The sequence below is a fragment of the Euphorbia lathyris genome, chromosome 6 (assembly GCF_963576675.1).
Source record: "Euphorbia lathyris chromosome 6, ddEupLath1.1, whole genome shotgun sequence".
NCBI classification, from domain to species: domain Eukaryota; kingdom Viridiplantae; phylum Streptophyta; class Magnoliopsida; order Malpighiales; family Euphorbiaceae; genus Euphorbia; species Euphorbia lathyris.
In genome coordinates this window covers 55,157,872-55,178,793 of record NC_088915.1, presented here as the reverse complement: position 1 = coordinate 55,178,793, position 20,922 = coordinate 55,157,872, and the positions used below count along the sequence as shown (strand labels likewise).

At 36.5% G+C, this 20,922-nt stretch overlaps 2 protein-coding genes across 3 annotated transcripts; one reads left to right on the top strand and one right to left on the bottom strand.

Moving 5' to 3' along the window:
* The first annotated feature begins 243 nt into the window (after positions 1 to 243).
* On the top strand, positions 244 to 8,814 carry LOC136233203 (probable starch synthase 4, chloroplastic/amyloplastic). 2 transcript variants are annotated; one of them, XM_066022812.1, is made up of 17 exons: positions 244 to 492; positions 592 to 874; positions 1,061 to 1,114; positions 1,459 to 1,540; positions 1,711 to 2,773; positions 2,848 to 2,899; positions 3,566 to 3,688; positions 3,769 to 3,844; positions 3,923 to 4,107; positions 4,205 to 4,399; positions 4,475 to 4,546; positions 4,999 to 5,208; positions 6,026 to 6,151; positions 6,637 to 6,786; positions 7,074 to 7,135; positions 7,229 to 7,304; positions 7,539 to 8,814. In XM_066022812.1, exons 1-17 carry the CDS (start codon positions 347 to 349, stop codon positions 7,716 to 7,718), a joined length of 3,135 nt encoding a protein of 1,044 aa, XP_065878884.1. In that variant the 5' UTR covers positions 244 to 346; the 3' UTR covers positions 7,719 to 8,814. The 2 variants fall into 2 exon arrangements, with proteins under 2 accessions (XP_065878884.1, XP_065878883.1); XM_066022811.1 differs by having other exon boundaries at positions 589 to 874.
* LOC136233205 (chlorophyll a-b binding protein of LHCII type 1) lies at positions 8,274 to 9,214 on the bottom strand. Its single transcript, XM_066022813.1, has one exon. The coding sequence runs from the start codon at positions 9,167 to 9,169 to the stop codon at positions 8,366 to 8,368; it is 804 nt and encodes a 267-aa protein (XP_065878885.1). The 5' UTR covers positions 9,170 to 9,214; the 3' UTR covers positions 8,274 to 8,365.
* Between the last annotated feature and the right edge of the window lie 11,708 nt (positions 9,215 to 20,922).

The following is a 20,922-nucleotide window of genomic DNA, read 5'->3' as shown; positions in this document are numbered from 1 at the left end:
CTTCCCCTTCACTTAAACCCCATATTTAAGCACTCTGTCCGAGAGGGAATTATTAATGTACGAATCATAACCACACATAACATCCATCTATCACCGTTGATCATCTTCAAACTATCTAAAATATCAGAAGCTAACCAAGTGGACTTTTTGGTCCCCCACTTTTCTGCGGAGCCCACCCTCATTTTTCGCACCGTTCGATTCAGATATACCTTAGTTTGTTCCCACGTGACACGCCCACTTTTCTAACTGATAATCCCCTGCTCGAGCTTTCGAATCCCCTGAAACTCTCTCTTTATTTCGGAACCAGAGAGAGGTTTCTTCCGTTTTTTATGTTTGAATTTTAAAAATGGCGACGCAGCCATCGTCGTGGTTTTTGAGTCAGGGCTTTCCTGCTTTCAGTTCTAACCATGCTAAGCGAACGAATGTACGACTCCTCTCATCTTCTCATCCATTTCTTCCTGTTTATTGCAAAACGCGGCAACAGAATTTGGGGTAACTCTTCAATTTGATTGAGATTTCCTTTTTTTCTTTCTTCTGGTTAGGTTTTGGATATTTTATCTTAATGTAATTTAGAGGTTTATGTTGTAGCAGTTCCCGGCATAAGAGACAACAAGTGAAGAAAGCTTCTCCTGAATTGACTCCTACTACAGGAGATTTCAACTCTACTGCTGATGATGATTCTGAGATTGAAAATGCTTCACTTCATAATGCCCCTAGGTTGAATCTCGATGTTTTGCCTAATGACGAGGTTGGCGTTAGTGGAGATGTAGAGCATATTCAGGTTACTGGTCAAGAAGATGGGGATGATAAGTATGTGGATGTGGAGGTGGATGTGAACGATTTGGACAGTCTCACTCAAGAAATGAAATCTTTGGTATTGTTCTTGACTTGGATTGAACTTATTGGAGCTCTCTTTTGAAGCAATTTTGGTTTTGTTATTCCACCTTTTACTAACTCTTGGGATGTTCCTTAATAACATAACTGTTCTCAGACTTCATTGTGTTGTTAGTTGCATTTGCAGAATATGAAATTCATCAAGTTTAGCTTTATTATTTTACAGGGCATAGATGAAGAAGAGAAGCTATCGAGAATTCCCGATGAAACAAAATCCCTGGTATTCCCTTCTATCAAGGCAGATATATATTTAATAAAAAAAACAATTCTTGATTTTAGATTATGTAGTTAAATGATCAAAGAGGCTTAGGTCTCTTGCTGTTGTGTGATATGTCCATATTACTGAAATTGTAGTTGGAATTTTGTTTCTTAGCTTCATTCTATTGGAGCTGGATGATTTTTTTTTAGGTTAGATATAAAGTTAAAACTGTCTATGAACTGAGTTTTAATTGTCTGATGTCTGCTTATAATTATAATTAAATGAGAATAATCACACATATTGAAAACCTAATCAAAGGTTTTGTTCATGTTTATTTTATTTTATTTTATTTTTATTTCAATCAGGGATTAAATATAGTTGGTGGAGAGCAACCTTCAAGAGTTCAACTAGATGATTTGATAGGCATGATAAGGAATGCAGAAAAAAGTAGGAACCTTTCCCTTATATTTTTAAATTATTTTATCAATGCTTCTAGTTTTTTATTTTCTGGTTATCTGAAGAGAAATGTTTGCATATGTATTTATATAATGAACTATTTCTGATAAGCTGAGGATAGTTTCTTGTTCATATATTTATTAGTGCAAAATGTGTGCTAGATATCTTGCTTCTCAATCAAGCTCGCGTTAGTGCACTTGAAGATCTTGAACGGATTCTTACTGAGAAGGAAATATTGCAAGGAGAAATTAATGTTTTAGAGATGAGGTTAGCAGAAACTGATGCAAGAATGAAGGTTGCTGCCCAAGAAAAGATACATGTGGAACTCATGGAAGACCAGTTAGAGAAACTAAGAAATGAGTTGGCTTACAGGGGTGAGAATCAAACTAAACTTTTGAATGAGGAACTTACACTGCTTCAGAATAATATTGTTCATTCTCTCAGTGAGGAGCTTAATTCATTAAAGACAGAGAATGCATCTCTTAAAAATGATATAGAAGCACTTAAGGAAGGGCTTAGCAATGTAGAGGATACAGATAAACGTGTTATAGCGCTGGAGAAAGAGCGCATGCAGTTGGATTCCTCTCTGAAAGACTTGGAGTCCAAACTGTCAGCTTCTCAAGAAGATGTTGCAAAGTTATCTAGCCTAAAAGTCGAATGCAAAGATTTGTGGGAAAAAGTGGAGAATTTGCAAGCTTTGCTAGATAAGGCAACACAGCAAGCAGATCAGGCTATTCAGGTATTACAGCAAAACCAGGACCTCCGAAAGAAGGTTGATAAATTGGAAGAATCTTTGGAGGAAGCCAATGTATATAAGTTATCCTCAGAGAAGTTGCAACAATATAATGTACTAATGCAGCAAAAGATAAAGCTATTGGATGAACGTCTTGAAAGGTCTGATGAAGAAATACATTCTTCTGTTCAATTATACCAAGAATCCATTCAGGAATTTCAAGATACACTAACTAGCTTAAAAGAACAAAGCAAGAAAAAGGCACTAGATGAACCTGTAGATGATATGCCCTGGGAATTTTGGAGCCGTTTATTGCTTATAATTGATGGTTGGCTTCTTGAGAAAAAAATAGCAGCAGATGATGCAAATCTGTTGAGAGATATGGCGTGGAAAAGAGAGAGACGCATTTGCAACACATATTTCGAGTGCAGAGAAAAGAATGAACGTGAAGCTATTTCTATGTTTCTTAAGCTGACATCATCACCAAGAAGGTAATGACATTGAGTACTGATTTTTGTGAATTATTGTTTTCTTTATCTAATTTATGCCTTTTATTGGTCTGTAGTTCAGGATTGTATGTCATTCATATTGCAGCAGAAATGGCACCAGTTGCTAAGGTGGGTTTAACTGAGCCAGTTTTTTTTTACTATTGTTCTTTAAATTATTCCTAAGGAAATGTCTAATGGTGATACTAAATATTCGGTATATTGTCCCTCTTACTCTTTTGTTATTTTTTGGACTGTCAGGCATACATTTGTATCAAGGCATTTTCTATGGATTATATTTTCTTTCATGGAAATATAATTTAAGGATCATTCTTCTGTTGTTCAAATGGTCACTTCCTGAAAATTTCTAAAATATATTACTATCTTTTTAATTAAATCTCAATTTTCATTTTCAATTGAATTAAAAAAGGCAATCCTAATCCCTAACTAAATAGACATTTTGATTTATACATCAAATCCGTGTATTATTTGTTATCTATGAATTTTTCATGGCTGTAAATTGTAAAATGTATATAATTTAACTATTAAAATCGGTAGCAAGAGGTGGAAAAACAATCTAATGAATCAAATAATTTTGATTTATAGTAATTTTATTGATGCTAGACAGTAAGGGAGCATATTAGATTATTGCATTTTACAATTCTGAATAATGTTTCTAGAATTTATAGAAGGTTAATATTTTTCCTTATTGTTTCCTTTTCTTTTATCTTGTTCTTATCTGTTATATTTGTCATCAATTGTATTGTTGAGTACATTATTGACTCATTATTTTAAAAGGTTGGAGGTTTGGGAGACGTTGTGGCTGGTCTTGGTAAAGCATTACAAAAGAGAGGACACCTTGTGGAAATTATTCTGCCTAAATATGATTGCATGCAGTATGATGGTATTGGCGATTTGAGGGTATGACAAAGCTTTCCTTGAGCAAACTGAAAGACCATGAGCTTTGTGAAATGATTCTAATGATCCAGTTGCTTGTACAGGCTCTAGATGTCACAGTGGAGTCGTACTTTGATGGAAAGTTATTCAAAAACAAAATATGGGTTGGAACTATAGAAGGTTTAAACCTCTTATCATCTTATTTCCAATATTTATTCATGCAATGCATTCTGATTCAAAAAGTTTCTGATCATGCAGGTCTTCCTGTTTACTTCATTGAGCCTCATCATCCTGACAAGTTCTTCTGGAGAGGGCAGTTTTATGGCGAGCATGATGATTTCAGACGCTTTTCTTTTTTCAGCCGTGCTGCACTGGAGTTGCTTCATCAATCCGGCAAAAAACCAGACATAATTCATTGCCATGACTGGCAGACAGCTTTTGTTGTATGAATCAATTTTAAGATTCCACTGCTGCTTTTTCTTTCAGTAACCTATCAAATCATTTGCTACAATGAAAATCTCCAACCTTACTTTTTTTCAGGCACCTCTATATTGGGATATATATGCCCCAAAAGGATTGAATACAGCTAGAATATGTTTTACTTGTCACAATTTTGAGTACCAAGGGACAGCACCTGCATCAGAATTGGTATCATGTGGACTTGATGTTCAACAGCTAAATAGGCCAGATAGAATGCAGGACAATTCATCACATGATAAAATCAACGCTATTAAGGTATTGTAATTATTAATAAACTTCACATCCTTTTTCAGAGGAATTATCCACCACTCACTCTTCCTATTTCTCCAGGGTGCAGTGGTGTTCTCAAACATTGTGACAACAGTATCACCCACCTATGCCCAAGAAGTGCGGACTGCTGAGGTATGAATCTTGTAGCTGTTTAGCTCATATGTTGCAGTTCTCTACTTCATGTAATGACATGCTATGTTGCGCGGAAACAGAAATGGAAACTAAAAAACGGAAATAGAAATCGGGAACTTTATTTTAAAAAAACATAGCTAGGAAACGGAAATAAACAGAAACGGTAACTAAGACGGCAACTGACATCGGGAAATGTTATTTCTAAAAAAACATAGCTAGGAAATGGAAACGGACATGAAACACGGAAACACTACTGAAGAGGACGTCGATGACGGAAGATATCTTACATAAAATTTGAGAATTTTTTGGATAGATTTTCGTAACCTTAAGATTTTACATTTGAGGTTACTCATCAAATTTCTGGTTTATGCATAAGTATTTGGTATGACTTATGTGTTAAGTATTTGATTTTTAGTGGAGATGTATTTATAGGTTTCATTTGTCCTTTACAGGGTGGCAAGGGTCTTCATTTGACCCTTAACTTTCATGCCAAGAAGTTCATAGGGATTCTTAATGGAATTGACACTGATGCATGGAATCCTGCCACTGATACATTTCTCAACGTTCAGTACAATGCTAATGATCTTCAAGGGAAAGCAGAAAACAAATTAGCTATAAGAAAGCATTTTGGGCTGTCTACTGCAGATGCTAGGAAGCCACTGGTAATTTCTTGGCATAAATCTTTTTTGGTTTTAAAAAGGAACAGTTTGAGAATGTTCAATTGTCTGAAATGATTTTTTAGATCTGTAATTTTATCAATCAAGTTCTTAGAAAGAGCAGAATTTTTGTTGGTATTTTTTTTTTAAAATTTTTTTTGTGAAAAGCTCTTTCCTGTTCTTTTTTTTTTTTTTTTTTGCTTTTATACCTCCAGATTTTTGGGAATTACTTGTACTGCATTTCTAATCATAATATGGATAGTGGTTGGTAATTTCTTGAAGTATCAGATGATTCAACTTTTTCTTGGAAAACTTTTATTTCATTGCTTTCTTATTACTTGTCCATCTTCTGGAAATGGTTTACAGTATTTGCCAGCACTACACTGATAGTGTATTCAATGCATGACCTATTTTTCCTGTCATTTTTTTTGACCCTGTGAAGCATCAGTCGCGTAGCAACATTAAACAATGCCTCAATGTGTTATATGAGGAAGTTGTTTTATCCATTACAGAAAGAAATTTGAGCATGAAACTGCAACTTATTAAAGAGTTATATTTCTTCTGCATGTATGAAAACTTTGGCTATTATGTAGTGTTAATGCTCAATATTACATTTCTTACGAGAAAATATTGATTTTGACGTTGTACCAAATGTTTTCCATGCTTCAAAGGTTTCTTTTTAAAAAAAAAAAAATACTTGAGCTTGTATGAATGGGTATACCAACATTAATTCTATTTGAATTATATACTTGTTGATTTTATTATGAATAGATCTTATGGAAGTATTTTCCAACCTCAGTTTTTTTTCTCTTTCATGGAATAGGTAGGTTGCATAACAAGATTGGTGCCACAGAAAGGCGTACATCTTATTAGACATGCAATATACCGAACACTGGAATTGGGAGGACAATTTCTACTTCTTGGCTCAAGCCCTGTTGCACATATTCAGGCAATTCTACGTCTTATTTTTGTTAAAACACATACTGCCTTTGGTCATCATGTTAGATAAAATATGTAACCTTGATGAAATCAATTTTAGAACATCATACATTCTTCAGCAATGATGTCATTCCTTACACCAAAAACAGTAAAAGAACTATGTTTGAGGTACTTAAAGGACGTTTCTTATTTTGGGGACTTTCAAAATCATCTGGGCATATGTTTTTGACTAACCAGAGCATCTAACAGAATCACACCAGGAAAAAAGTCTCAAATTCTATGACGAGTGACCACTGACCAGTTCTATGTCTTGTGAACAAACACATACTTGCCTAGATAGTTTGACTTACAAATTCTACTTATGACATGCAACTTCTGGGTTGAGAAGAAATTTCATTTGCTTTGAATTCAACCATTTCTTTCCAACTACTTCATCTGTCTATAGTTCAATTTATTCATGAGAGTCCTAAATTAGCTAATTTTTTTTCTTTGCAGAGGGAATTTGAGGGTATTGCAAACCATTTTCAAAATCATGAGCACATTCGGCTGATACTGAAGTATGATGAATCTCTTTCCCGTTCCATATATGCAGCTTCTGACATGTTCATCATCCCATCTATCTTTGAGCCTTGTGGCCTCACACAGGTACATCTATTCTTGTCTTTGCAAGTGTTTTGAGTGGAACATAATCATAGTATATTATTCTCTCCAAATCAAATGATGTCTGGCAGTTATTTGGAAGTGGAATAGATGGAACTCATTATAAAACTGAAACATGCTATACATGAATTGATATGTAACACGTGGACTTCAAAACCATGTCGGTGATCTAAATTATAGATCCAACATACCCAACATCTTTATACTATATGCGGATTATAGTCCATTTCAAATGGTGACACATTTTTACACTTCTGCTGCATTTTCTGCAGATGATAGCGATGAAATATGGTTCCATACCCATTGTAAGAAAAACAGGTGGTTTAAATGACAGGTGAGGTATTTGATATCTTGCATTAATGCATAATATCTGTAACTCCTCTGAAGTATTATTAACTAACTATTGAATTTGTGTCCCCCCTTGTAGTGTTTTTGATGTCCATGATGATTCAATTCCTGTCCAGTTTCGAAATGGATTTACATTCTTGAATCCCGATGAACAGGTAAACACTACAAACTTTGTTACTTTTTTACCTACTATGGTGCTATAGTTAACGTTTACTGTATGATAAATTTATTTTGCCTGCACGGATCATTGTGATCTTGGACTGTATCATCTGCAATGAACCTTAAAAAATCTTCACCTGTACAGGTGTACCATAAATTTTGTCCAATTCCTGTTGAACCGTTCGTTTGGACAGTAATTCTGATGCATGTATACATTTCACAATTTGCAGGGAATAAATAATGCTTTAGAACGTGCATTTAACTACTATAAGAATGATCCTGAAGGCTGGAAGGAGCTTGTTCAGAAGGATATGAATATAGATTTCAGTTGGGAATCTTCAGCATCTCTGTATGAGGATCTTTACTCGAAGTCAACGGCCAGAGCCAAGGCAGCAGCAATTCGGCCTTAACCATGGTAGAATTAGTATCTCAAGCTGTGGATCTATACTTAGTTAACTCGAGTGATGGATGTGAAGTTACACGTTCAACTGAGACAAACTGCCCAGCAATGTGCCATCAGGAGCAAATTTTTTTTTTTTTTAAATTAACAATGGGAAGTTGCCTTGCAGGCTTGGTTCACTGGTTGTGCTCCAACCTCCTGCTTCTCTTTAGGTATTTTTTGGAGGTGGAATGGAGGGTGGGTTTAAGTAGGGTCACACCATTCTTTTGTTTATAAAACATCAAATAATGTATAGCAGTATAGGTCAAAATTTTTGTAGTCGATGCATAGGAAATTTCCTTCTATTTTAACTGTTCCTCATAATTTCATTGTATATTTATTTTGGGCATCTTCAATCTCACAATTAATGAGGCTTTCCCATTTTAAATTCAGCCATTCCAATTTCCAAGTCTGTAATAATTTGTGATAATTCACGGTGGCTATTGCATCATAACCTTAATTTTACTTGTAGCTCGAATTGTTTTGCAGTTTAATTTAGGGTTGTAAGATGATTGAAATTATGCAGTTTTGGCACATAAAATTCAGTTCATTTCCATTAGCTCACAACAAATTTACATCACACTCAGGAAAAAAACTAAACCCCTCTAATTTTAAAGCTCACTTTCCGGGGACGAAGTTGGTGGCAAAAGCCCAGGCATTGTTGTTAACCGGATCAGAAAGGTGATCAGCCAAGTTTTCCAATGGTCCCTTTCCTGTTACTATTGCCTGTACGAAGAATCCGAACATTGAAAACATTGCTAATCTTCCATTTTTGAGCTCCTTAACCTTCAACTCAGCAAATGCCTCTGGATCATCTGCCAATCCCAATGGATCAAAGCTTCCACCTGGGTAGATTGGGTCTGTTATCTCTCCGAGAGGTCCACCTGCAATTCTGTAACCCTCAACAGCACCCATCAACACAACCTGACAAGCCCAGATTGCCAAAATGCTTTGTGCGTGGACCAAGCTTGGGTTACCCAAGTAATCAAGACCACCCTCGCTGAATATCTGTGATCCTGCCTTGAACCACACTGCCTCTCCGAATTTCACTCCGTTCCGGGCCAAAAGCTCTGGGAAAACGCATCCAAGGGCTCCAAGCATAGCCCATCTTGAGTGGATCACTTCGAGCTCACGGTTCTTAGCAAAGGTCTCTGGATCAGCAGAGAGACCAGCAGTGTCCCAGCCGTAGTCACCGGGGAATTCACCAGTCAAGTAGCTTGGGGGCTCACCGGAGAATGGACCCAAGTATTTAACACGGTCTGGACCGTACCATGGGCTTCCGGAAGGAGCAACCTTCTTGGCGGCTGATTTCCTCATGGAGACACGGCCATTGCCCATGAGCTCAGAGGAGGAAGGGCTGAGCTTGACAGCCTGTCCGGCGAAAGAGGGGGAAGAGAGGGCCATTGAGGATGAAGAAGCCATTGATGAAGAAAAGAAGAGATGTTGAATTGGTTTCTGGAAGAAAGAAGATGGGTAAAATGGGGATATATAGTGGGAAGTGAGCTTATCTTTGATTATCTTTGGGTATCGAAATCTCTAATATTATTGGAGGTTTGAGATTTTGGTGCTTGTTATTAATCCGACTTGGCAGTGTTTAGACCACAAAGTTGGTAGATTCATTTCTTGCTCCTCCACCAATGAGAGTGCTCCACGTTTGCATTCCCAAATCTGGAGTCTGGACAATCTAAATGTAATCTGTATCTTTCCCATTATATTTTTTTTTTTTGCAAACTTCAAATAAAACCCTTCTGGTTTCACTAATTTTCAAATAAAGGACTGTGGTTTACTTTTTGTCAAAACGAGGATTGAGGTTTTCAACTTTAGCAAAATAAGGACTTTTTCGATTGATACTATTAAAATCACCATTGAAGACTTCAAAAATGACATATTTTAAGAACTACTAATATTCTAAACAACTTTAATTCTTCAACTTTTTTATTTTGAGATTGTTTAGATGATGTTTGGTAAAGAGAGAGAAAGTTAATGTTTAGAGAGAGAAAGTTCTAAAAAAGATGATTTTCGAAAATCGAAAATGTAGTTCCATAAAAAATATGACATTGAACAACTTTAATTCTTGAAAATTTTCATTTTCAGGTCGTTAAATATGGTTTTAATAGCATTATTTCAAGTGCGAAACCTCAATCCTCGTTTTGACAAAAAGTAAACCACAGTCCTTTATCTGAAAATTAGTGAAACCACAAGCGTTTTATTTGAAATTTACCCTTTTTTTTGTGGGGGAAGGAAGGCTTACAAGCTCAGAAGAAAGAAAACAAAAAGAAAAGAAACAGAGTGAAAAGAGTAAAAAGGCATAGATCAAGCCATGATAATTCTAGACGAGACCCGGCCTTGCCAGTCTTCTGTTAGAATTTGCTGGAGGCCTGCAGGGGGCGCAACACACTCGTGGTGACCCAAGGCTAATGTGCCTGCGAAATTTGCCAACCAGTCAGCAGCCTGATTTCCTTCTCGATAAACATGATGAAACTGTATCTCCCAGTCTCTGTCCCTTAGTCTCCGACATTCCCTGATTAACCAACCCAGGGGGTGTCTGATATTGTTCGGTTTTGTCATAAGCACCAGAACTGAGGTGGAGTCCATCTCGATAACCACTCTTCTGTACCCTTTTTCCCAAACAATCATGAGACCAAAATAAAGCCCCCAAAGTTCAGCAAGGAAGGCCGTGCAAATACCCAGATTAACCATAAAGCCTCCTTTCCAAATGCATGTAGTATCCCGTATCAAACCACCTGCCGCTGCGTAGCCTGAGTTGCCTTTACTAGCACCATCAGTGTTAATTTTGACCTAATTTTCCCCCGGGGGAGACCAGCGGACCCAATGTTCAATCCTATGGCGGCTTGGTGATGTATCAGATCCTTTGGCGGCCTCCACTGCTTTCCCATTATATGATTATAAGTGTTTAGACAAAGTAATATATCCATTATTATAAAAAAAAAACGGTCCGGCTAACCTATGCCATAAGGCATAGGATAAGACATAATTAATACACTTTTTTTTCAAAAGATGTTTAGTTTTTCTAGGTAATCATGTGCAATTAATAAAACATAATTAACTCACTCATTAAAAACTCATACATATATGGGTAATTAATTTATTAGTCCCTATATTTTAACAAAAACATATTGTTTAGTCACTGTGTTTTAAAAAACACACTGTTTAGTCCATGTGTTTTAAAAAACACACAGTAAGGTCCCTAACATTTTTTTGATGACCTTAACGTTTTTCTTGGTGAACCGTTTAGTTCCTACCGTTTTCTAAACGGTAAATTTTTTTAACAAACAGACGGAAAGACTAAACAGTTCATCGAGAAAAGGGTTAGGAACCTTACTGTGTGTTTTTGAAAATACGAGGACTAACTCACTCATTAGAACTTTAATAAAAAAAAACCCATGCATATATGAGTAATTAATTTATTAGTCCCTATATTTTGACAAAAACACACTGTTTACTCACTATGTTTTAAAAAACACACAGTAAGGTCCCTAACCTTTTTTCTCTATGACCTTAACGTTTTTCTTGGTGAACTGTTTAGTCCATACCGTTTTCTAAACGGTAAAAAAATTTAACAAACAGACGGAAAGACTAAACAGTTCATCAAGAAAAAGGTTAGGAACCTTACTGTGTGTTTTTTAAAATACAAGGACTAACTCACTCATTAGCACTTTAATAAAAAAAACTCATGCATATATGGGTAATTAATTTATTAATCCCTATATTTTGACGAAAACACGATGTTTAGTCACTGTGATTTAAAAAACACATGTCCATGTGTTTTAAAAAACACACAGTAAGGTCTCTAACCTTATTTTCGATGACCTTAACGTTTTTCTTGGTGAACTGTTTAGTCCCTACCGTTTTCCTAAACGGTAAAAAATTTAACAAACAGACGGAAAGACTAAACAGTTTATCGAGAAAAAGGTTAAGAATCTTACCATGTATTTTTTAAAATACAAGGACAAAACAGTATATTTTTTAAAATATTATATCCTACATATATTGTAGGTTTACCGCAAAAAGGAAAAGTAATTAATACTAGCATAATTAATACCTAGGATTTACTTTTTTTCTTTTTCAGGATAATTAATACATAAACCTGTGCCATAAGGCACAGGTTAGATTAAGCGAAAAAAAAAATATCCATTAAAAATATGAAGTTTTCGTTTTCACTTTGCCTTAAAATTATTAAGCTGCTAATTCATTACTGATGCGTCTCATTTTAGCATTTTCTTCGAACAATATTTTTATGACACAAGTTTGTAATTCTGTAGTTCATTTTTTTAACTAAAAAAGTTTTCATTGAAAAGAATCATCCTACACAACAGTAACAATAGGATCAGAAGCGCTTAAATATCATTTTTTATGCTCAGACAAACAATAAGCTACTCTAACGAGATTATGAGCAATTCGGTTTGCAGAACAACTAGCAAATATGATAGAAACGTCATTAAAAGATTTCAACAATTTCTTAGAGTCATCAATAATTAAATCGTAAATAGAACGAAAAGAAGGTTGATGAATATGACTAATAACTGTAGCTGCGTCTGATTCCATAATCATCACATCGATTCTTTTACCTTTTATCTAACTCAAAGACTTTCTAATGCCTGTGGTCGCCCTTTCTCTAGGATTATAATTACGAGAAAAAAACCCTAAAAAAGTACCACCGAAAACGTCTTTATTGTTTTTGATTACAACTCCCATGCCTAATAAACCAAATCCCTCTTTTTTTTTTCGCCAAAAGAATATTTTGTAGATATGAGATTTGATGGTTTGAAAAGATAAGTTTGAAGGAGCTAAGAGCATCTTTATTGGTTCTTATTAGGTTGTTACTTTGTAAAGTTAGTAATTACTAACCACTAGACATAATGTTACTCCAATTGGTAAGTTACCAATTCTAATAACAAGCTTTTGTCACATTACCGCCACTCTCTTTTTTTTTTTTTGATTGACAACCCAATTTTCACAATTTTTTTTTCTAAATTTATAAAACTCAAACAATATTAATATTTTATTAAAAAAATCGACAATTTCTTTCAAACGGTAATAAACACAACGGTAATAAATTTTCATATTTCAAAACTTGTAATTTTCAAACGGTAATGTTGTAAAAAAACACTATAAATACAATACAATTTTTTATTTTTCACTACAATATTTTTTCTTATTCTATCTCAATTCTAATTACGTTTTATTTTTAAATGGAGAATAAGCAAGATAATTCTAGCCAATATTATTCTCAAGTTGCAAACACGCAGTATCCCGAAACACAAAATTCTCCGGTTAGGCCTACACCATGATCTTTTTATGATCCGTATATGCAATATCCATCGAACCTCCAATACTACCCTTATATGCAATATCCACCAAACTTCCATAACTACCCCCATGTCCCTTTTACTAATGAAAATACACGAATGGAGCATTCTGGACCATTTCAAATTGCAAACGATGAAGTCATTGAGGTAACTGAAACTCAGGCACAACCAGTGACCGGTTTAGCACCGAGGTTCAAGTGGAATACTACATTTGAAAATTTTTTAGGGTAAATTCCAAAAAAAAACCCTGTGGTTTCATGTTATTCCAAAAAAACCCTTGTGGTTTGTTAATACAAAAAAAAGGACTGTGGTTTGCGCCGTTACCCGAAAAACGGAAAATGGCTTAACACCGTTAAAGTGCTGACGTGGCACAGGGGTAAGGTTGGAAATTCGAATTTTTTTTTATTTTTTATTTTTTTTCCTCTCTCTCTCTTCTTCTTCTTCTTCTTCTTCTTCTTCTTCTTCTTCTTCTTCCTCTTCTTCTTCCTTCTTTTTTTCTTTTTTTTAAGTTTCCGGAAATCTGGAAAATTTTTGGAAATCTGGAAATTTCCAGAAATCCGAAAATTTTCCAGATTTCTGGAAAATTTTAGAGTGTTCGAAATTAAAAAAAAAGAATAGAGGAAAAAAAAAGAAAAAGGAAGAAGAAAGAAGGAAGAATGAAGAAGGAAGAAGGAAGAAGAATGAGGAAGAAGAAGGAGGAGAGAGAGAGGGAAAAAAATTCGAATTTCCAACCTTACCCCTGTGCCACGTCAGCACTTTAACGGTGTTAAGTCATTTTCCGTTTTTCGGGGTAACGGCGCAAACCATGGTCTTTTTTTTATATTAACAAACCACAAGAGTTTTTTTTGAAATAACATGAAACCACATGGATTTTTTTTGGAATTTACCCATTTTTTATGCAATACTTGGTTATCAATTGCAAACGATGAAGTTGTTGAAACACCTTTCCACATAATTTTAATTTGACAAAATTGTTTAAGTATAATTGAAATACATATTCTAAACACACTAAGTTTAAATGTTTTGATTTATTATACTAATGTGTTTGTTCAATGTTGAGTTAAATTGTTTATAAGACACAAGAATTAAAAGGCCCAAGCCCAATACAAGTGTTAAAGCCCAAGTCAAACAACTCAGTACAACTCGGCCCGCGTTTGTTAAAACGATGTCGCTTTGGACAAAACGCAACTCAGCAAGAGAAGGATCTAGAAGACCTTCGGGAACAACTTCAAGATGAAGCTGCTGAGTAGTCTCGACAAAGCGTACAAGACAGCAGCTGACAAATGAAAACTTCCAGACAAAGTATTTCTACTTTGGGTAAAGTTCAGACGACACAGTATGCTGTCCAGTTGACTTTACCATAAAAGAAGAGACAGTCTGCTGAGCTGACCGAGGACAGAAGATACACAATTCTGATTGGCCGAGAGCTCTGAGCAAGTCAGGATGACAACGACAGGTAGCCGTTTCCCTCCAACGGTTATTTCGAAATTCAAAATGACCGATGCCCAGACGTCTCTATAAATAGTGCCATCAGAAGCTTCATTCAACACAGAACTTGATCAAGCCATTACGCTGACCAAATTTCTACACAAGTTCTGCAAGCAAAGAAGCAAAGCAAATCTTACACTACAATTCATACATTTGTGTAAAAGTCTAGAGTGATTATTTCAATCGTCTAAAGTGTCTTAGCAAATCTTTGTATAGGACAAAACACTTATCATTTCTAGAGATTAGAAAGGAGAGGCTGAGTACTCGGTTATAGTACTCATCGAGAGATTAGGACTGAGTAGAGGTATAGAGGAAGGTACTCTTGTTATACTCAGTTGCTAAGATTGTAAAAGGTTTGAGGCTCTACCTTTAAAGAGCTCAGTAGAGGATTCGAAATCTCAGAACGTGTTCCGGGGACAGGACGTAGGCTTAGAAGAAGCCGAACCTGGATAAATCTGCTGAGTAAAGTATTTCTTACCTTTAACTCCTTATTTATATTGCTTGCTTAAAATAACCAAAAACTGACCAAGTAAAGAGGTCAAGTTGAGTTGTGCGCGTTAAACGTCTGAGCTCAGGAATAGACTCTAAGTGCTATCTTCTGACTCAAGCTAAGAAACTGACCTAGTCACCAGTTGACTAAGCCAGTATCTTGCTGTTTAAAACCTTTTTCCTTAGAAAAAGAAGTCTGCCCTAATTGCGAAAAAGTTTAAATAGTTCCTAACCCCCCCTTGGAACTATACTTGCAACCTTACAAGGGACCAACAAGTGGTATCAGAGCACTAAAAGCTCACTGTAAAAGGTCTAACAACCTTGAGCTGATCCCTACCATGGGCGAAAACAGCACTCGGTTTCTCCCTGGAAACCAAACAACTCAGATACTGCCTGAGGGGTTGTCCATTACTAGGCCTCCCCTATTCTTCGGGTCAAACTATACCTTCTGGAAGAATAGGATGAAAAATTTCATTCAGGCTACAAACATGAGAGCCTGGCTATCTATAGTCCAAGGCCCATTTGTACCTGTCGAAGTTGTGGCTGGCCAAACAGTTGTAAAAGCTGAGGCTAAATGGACAGAGGATGATCTTAAGAAGCTCCAAAACCATGCTTCGGCTATCAATATGCTTCACTGTGCGCTCGATGCTATAGAATATAACAAAATCTCAGGTTGTGAGTCGGCACAAGAGATCTGGAGAAAGCTGGAAGTCACCTACGAGGGAACAAATAAAGTAAATGAGTCCAAGGTGAATCAGCAGATGAGACTGTACGAGCTGTTCGAGATGAACAATGATGAGGGAATTTCAGACATGAATGCAAGGTTCACCAACATCATTAATGAGCTCAAGAGACTTGGAAAAATCTTCACTGAGGAAGAACAAGTCAAAAAGATACTCAGGAGTCTTTCTAAAGATTGGCAAGCAAAGAAGACAGCAGTTGAAGAAGCTCAGGATTTAACCACCTACAAATATGACGAACTCATCGGTTCATTGCTGACCCATGAGATATCTATGAAGAACTTCGAGGTGAAGGAAAAATCTGAAGACAAGAAGCAGAAATCCCTTGTCATGAAAGCTGACTCCACTGACGGGAGCTCAACTGATGATGAGGAGATGGCTATGTTCACAAGTAAGATGAAAAGGCTATTCAGGAAAAATGACAAATACTCTAAGAAGCCTTACAGAAAGTTTGATAAGTATAAAGCTGACTCAAGCGACATCAAATACAAAAAGGACAGCTCAAAGCTCATTACATGCTTTGAGTGCCATCAAACTGGCTGTTAGACGAGGTGCCGCGGCCTAATCTCCCGGGCGGACCGGGGGGTGGACAACCTCATGGCGAAGTAAGCGGTGATTGGCGCCGAAAGCAACCAATCGTGGAATCAAGCTGCTCGGCAGGACCGGAGCTCGAAAGATATGGAAGAGTCGCCACCCACGAATGGGAAAATGAACACCGATCCCTTGCGGGAGACCGGTGTGGGTTCGGGAAACTTAGGTACGAGCCGAGAAGGCTAGCTCCTTTCCGAAGAAAGGCTACTAGGCACCCCGACATCGCCCGGTTATGAACCACCGGCCTCCTACTCAGCATGTTAGGCGATAACGGACTAATCGTATACTTCTTTAAGTTTAAAATTCATTTGAAACCCTTTTCTTTCTTTTTTCAGAAACCGTTTTGAGCATATATTATTGGAAAGCCATACTAGTAAAGAATCACCCATTTATGTTATACATACACAGAGAAGGGGGAGAAAGAAGTGATTTATTTACAACTTCATTTACATGTCACGCTGTGTGTTTATTCTACACTAACTTATTTTCCCCAAAACGAGTTTATTTACATGGTTCGCACTTTAATCACCGTTGGAACGATTTAGGTACGTTTTAAAACCCCGTTTGATGAAGTTTTACCCGAATCGCCGTTGGAACGACTCGAGTGTTTTAAAATGTGAGATAAGAAGTTTTAACAAAAACGTGATTAAGCATACAAGTTCATTTATTTTTATACAAATCCGTTTGAATAAGAAAACAATTCAAAACTCTATTATTTACGACAAAACGATTTTAATTACAAGGCTCGCTTAATCCGCCGTTGGAACGAATTAAGGTTTTAAAACATGATATTTCAGAAATGATTTAAAATGATAAAAAAACCTTTTATTTACACTTTAGAAATATCTAGAAAAGCTTTAATTTAAATAAGCAACTTGAACTCTCTTTTTGTGTTTTATTTTCCCATTTTCACTCAATTAACCTTCATTTGAACATAATTACAACAATTAATGAATTAAACCCAAATTCACCCAACCAAAACACTTTCAAAACACACACACACATATATATATATATATATATATATATATATATATATATATATATATATATATAGGAAATTCAAAAGGAAAAGGAGAAATATGTACATATATATACGTTTTTAGTAGAAATGGTAATTATACCTATATATTAAAAATGAGGTAAAGAGAATATATATATATATTATGATGATTAATAGGTAAAAATAGTAATGAAAACAATACTAGATATAATACACTTTTATTTTAATTAACAACATGTAAAAAAATGAATAAGATTCATAAATAAGAAAAATAACATTTGACCCAAAATAGTTTTTACATAATAAATATATAGAAAATAACCCACCCTAATGTACATTAAATATGGATAATAGAAAATACTACTTAATAACCCAAAAACATCACTTAAAACATGATTACTTTTTCCCACATACAATACCCCCAAAAGGACCACTCCTAATATAGTTAAGTATAAATACATATATTCAAATAATTGAAAAACCTATACTTTTATAGGAAAATAACTATTATACTATACATAATAAGTAGATTATTATTAAAAATAGTTAGAAACACAAAAATATGAAGACTATATTTAATGTCCTAATATACCCTCATATACATATATGACCTCTAATTTAATCCAAATATATCTATAAACCAAAGAATATACTAATAGCCCATAAACTCTCCAAAATGGCACATAAAGTAACCAAATATCCAAAACAGTCCCTACTCTTACCGAAAAGAAAAAAAGGATCCCCAAAACAAAATAGCCAAAATAATGCTCTATATAATACACCCCAAAATAATTACCTAAGGTATCTAAATAAACCAAAATGATACCATATTATATACCCTCAAACAATTAACCCAAAATAATACCCCATAATATCCTAATACCCGTATAACGTTTTAACCCAAAAAAAGAAAAACAAAAACAAAACCCAACCCATTAATAAATATAAATAATTAATAACATAAAAGTGAAAATAATACATACATATATAAAAATAAAATGGAATACCACTCTTCTAAAATAATTATATATGTTAAAATTCTAAAACAATTTGAAAATCATATATTACATAATTATATATATATATATACTAAGGATTAAAAGTCTAAAAGTTAAGAAAAGGGGACCGAAATGGCATTTCTTACATTTTGGCAGATTTACCGACGGAAAATCCGTCGGTAAACAGCATTTAGTGACAGAATTGGTAAATTACAGCAGCACTCCCACATTTTCCAGATTTGTTCAAAAGCATTAAATTAAATCTAATTCAATCGTTTTGGACTTCCGAACTACCAAAGATGGATCATAGTCGAAAACGGAAGTTCCTAAAACGATGTTTTTATTTTAAAACGTTATTTGGAAACCTCTTTTAAATAAAAAAAAACTTATAATTACAACATTTTCGATACCCGAACTACCTTTTTATCGGATCACGGTTCGTATTGGGATATCCAAAACGAGGTTTTTATTTTAAAACAAAACCGAATTTTATTTAACACGAAACGAAAATTAAATAAATACGCTAACTAAATAAAACGTGACAAAATAAATAAATGACTAAAGGAATAAAAACTATAGCATAAAAAATAAATAGAAGGAGAGAAATAAATTAAATAAAATAAAGAGTCTAGTCCTCGGATAATACCTTTGATTCGGTATCTGACAGTCGAAGCCGATTGATTCCACGAACCGCGAGCTCCCGATTTTAATAAAAATTTAGTAAAAATTGAACTTAGGAAATTTGGAATTTTTGAGAAAAAAATATTTTTCTCAAAAAAAATCCACACACTCTCTCTCTAAAAATGTTTAGAGTGAGAAAGTTTTCCCAAAAAAAGGCCTCCTTTTCACCTTGGGATCCGTGCCCTTATATAGGGAAACGGATCCCGGAACAATGGGCGACGCCCAAAAAAAATTGGGCGTCGCCCATTGTGGTTGGGCGGCCGCCCAACAATACGGCGTTGGGCGAGCGCCCGCGCCCAATCCTCGTCGGGCGTCCGCCCGACGCGTTGGGCGTTCGCCCGACGTGGTTGGGTGCCCGCCCGGCGACCCTCGGGGCGTGCCCCGCGCCGTCGGACGCGTGCACTCCGTGGTCACCGAGCGCGCGTTCCGCGCAGCCAGACGCTCGCACGTCGCGGCCGCCGAACGCGCGCCTCACGCTGCCAGGCACGTGCGCTCAACGGCCCACGAGGGCGCGCACCGCCAGCGGTCCCAGGCATTGCTCGGACGTCGAGAGCGTGCCACTCGCGGTGCGTCCGACGGACGCCGCGCGCACGCCTCGAGCCGTCAAGCGGGCGTTCGACCATCGTCGTCCGCGTGCGGGATGCCGTTGCGTGCCCGCGCCGTGCCGTTAATTTTCCTCCGCTTATTATTCTTTATATATTTTTCAAAACTTCCGGAATCAATCGCTTCGACCGTCTTGTTTTCAGGTTTTCGTCACAGGTCCTCCGACTCGGTGTCTACAGTTGTCCCTACTTTTCTATTTTGACAGTGATGTGTGTGTTTCGAAAACGTTTTTTGCTAACGTACACATGCAATGTAAAACATATAAAAGTAAAAGACACGTAACGAGTAGGAGGGAACATACCTGACCTTTGCGCTGCGCGCTCCGGCGTTGTTCTCTGACCTTTTCAGACTCTGCTTCGAGCTGCACCCTAATTCACGACTGCGGGGATAATGGCTAAACAGCTACCCTATTTCAAGATTGCGGGGATAATGGCTAAATAGCTACCCTATTTGCGACTGCGGGGATAATGGCTAAACAGCTACCCTATTTCAAGATTGCGGGGATAATGGCTAAACAGCTACCCTATTTCAAGATTGCGGGGATAATGGCTAAACAGCTACCCCATTTCAAGATTGCGGGGATAATGGCTAAACAGCTACCCTATTTCAAGATTGCGGGGATAATGGCTAAACAGCTACCCTATTTCAAGATTGCGGGGATAATGGCTAAACAGCTACCCCATTTCAAGATTGCGGGGATAATGGCTAAACAGCTACCCTATTTCAAGATTGCGGGGATAATGGCTAAACAGCTACCCCATTTCAAGATTGCGGGGATAATGGCTAAACAGCTACCCTATTTCAAGATCACGGGGATAATGGCTAAACAGCTACCCTATTTCAAGATCGCGGGGATAATGGCTAAACAGCTACCCCATTTCAAGATTGCGGGGATAATGGCTAAACAGCTACCCCATTTCAAGATTGCGGGGATAATGGCTAAACAGCTACCCCATTTCAAGATTGTGGGGATAATGGCTAAACAGCTACCCCATTTCAAGATTGCGGGGATAATGGCTAAACAGCTACCCTTTTTCAAGATCACGGGGATAATGGCTAAATAGCTACCCTGATTTGCGACTGTGGTGAAGATGGCTAAAAAGCAACTCCAGTCAGCGACCACGAGCCAGATGGCTAAAAAGCAACTCCGGTCTGCGACCAAGAGTCAAATGGCTAAAAAGCAACTCCGGTCTGCGACCGAGAGTCAAATGGCTAAAAAGCAACTCCGGTCTGCGACCGTGAGTCAAATGGC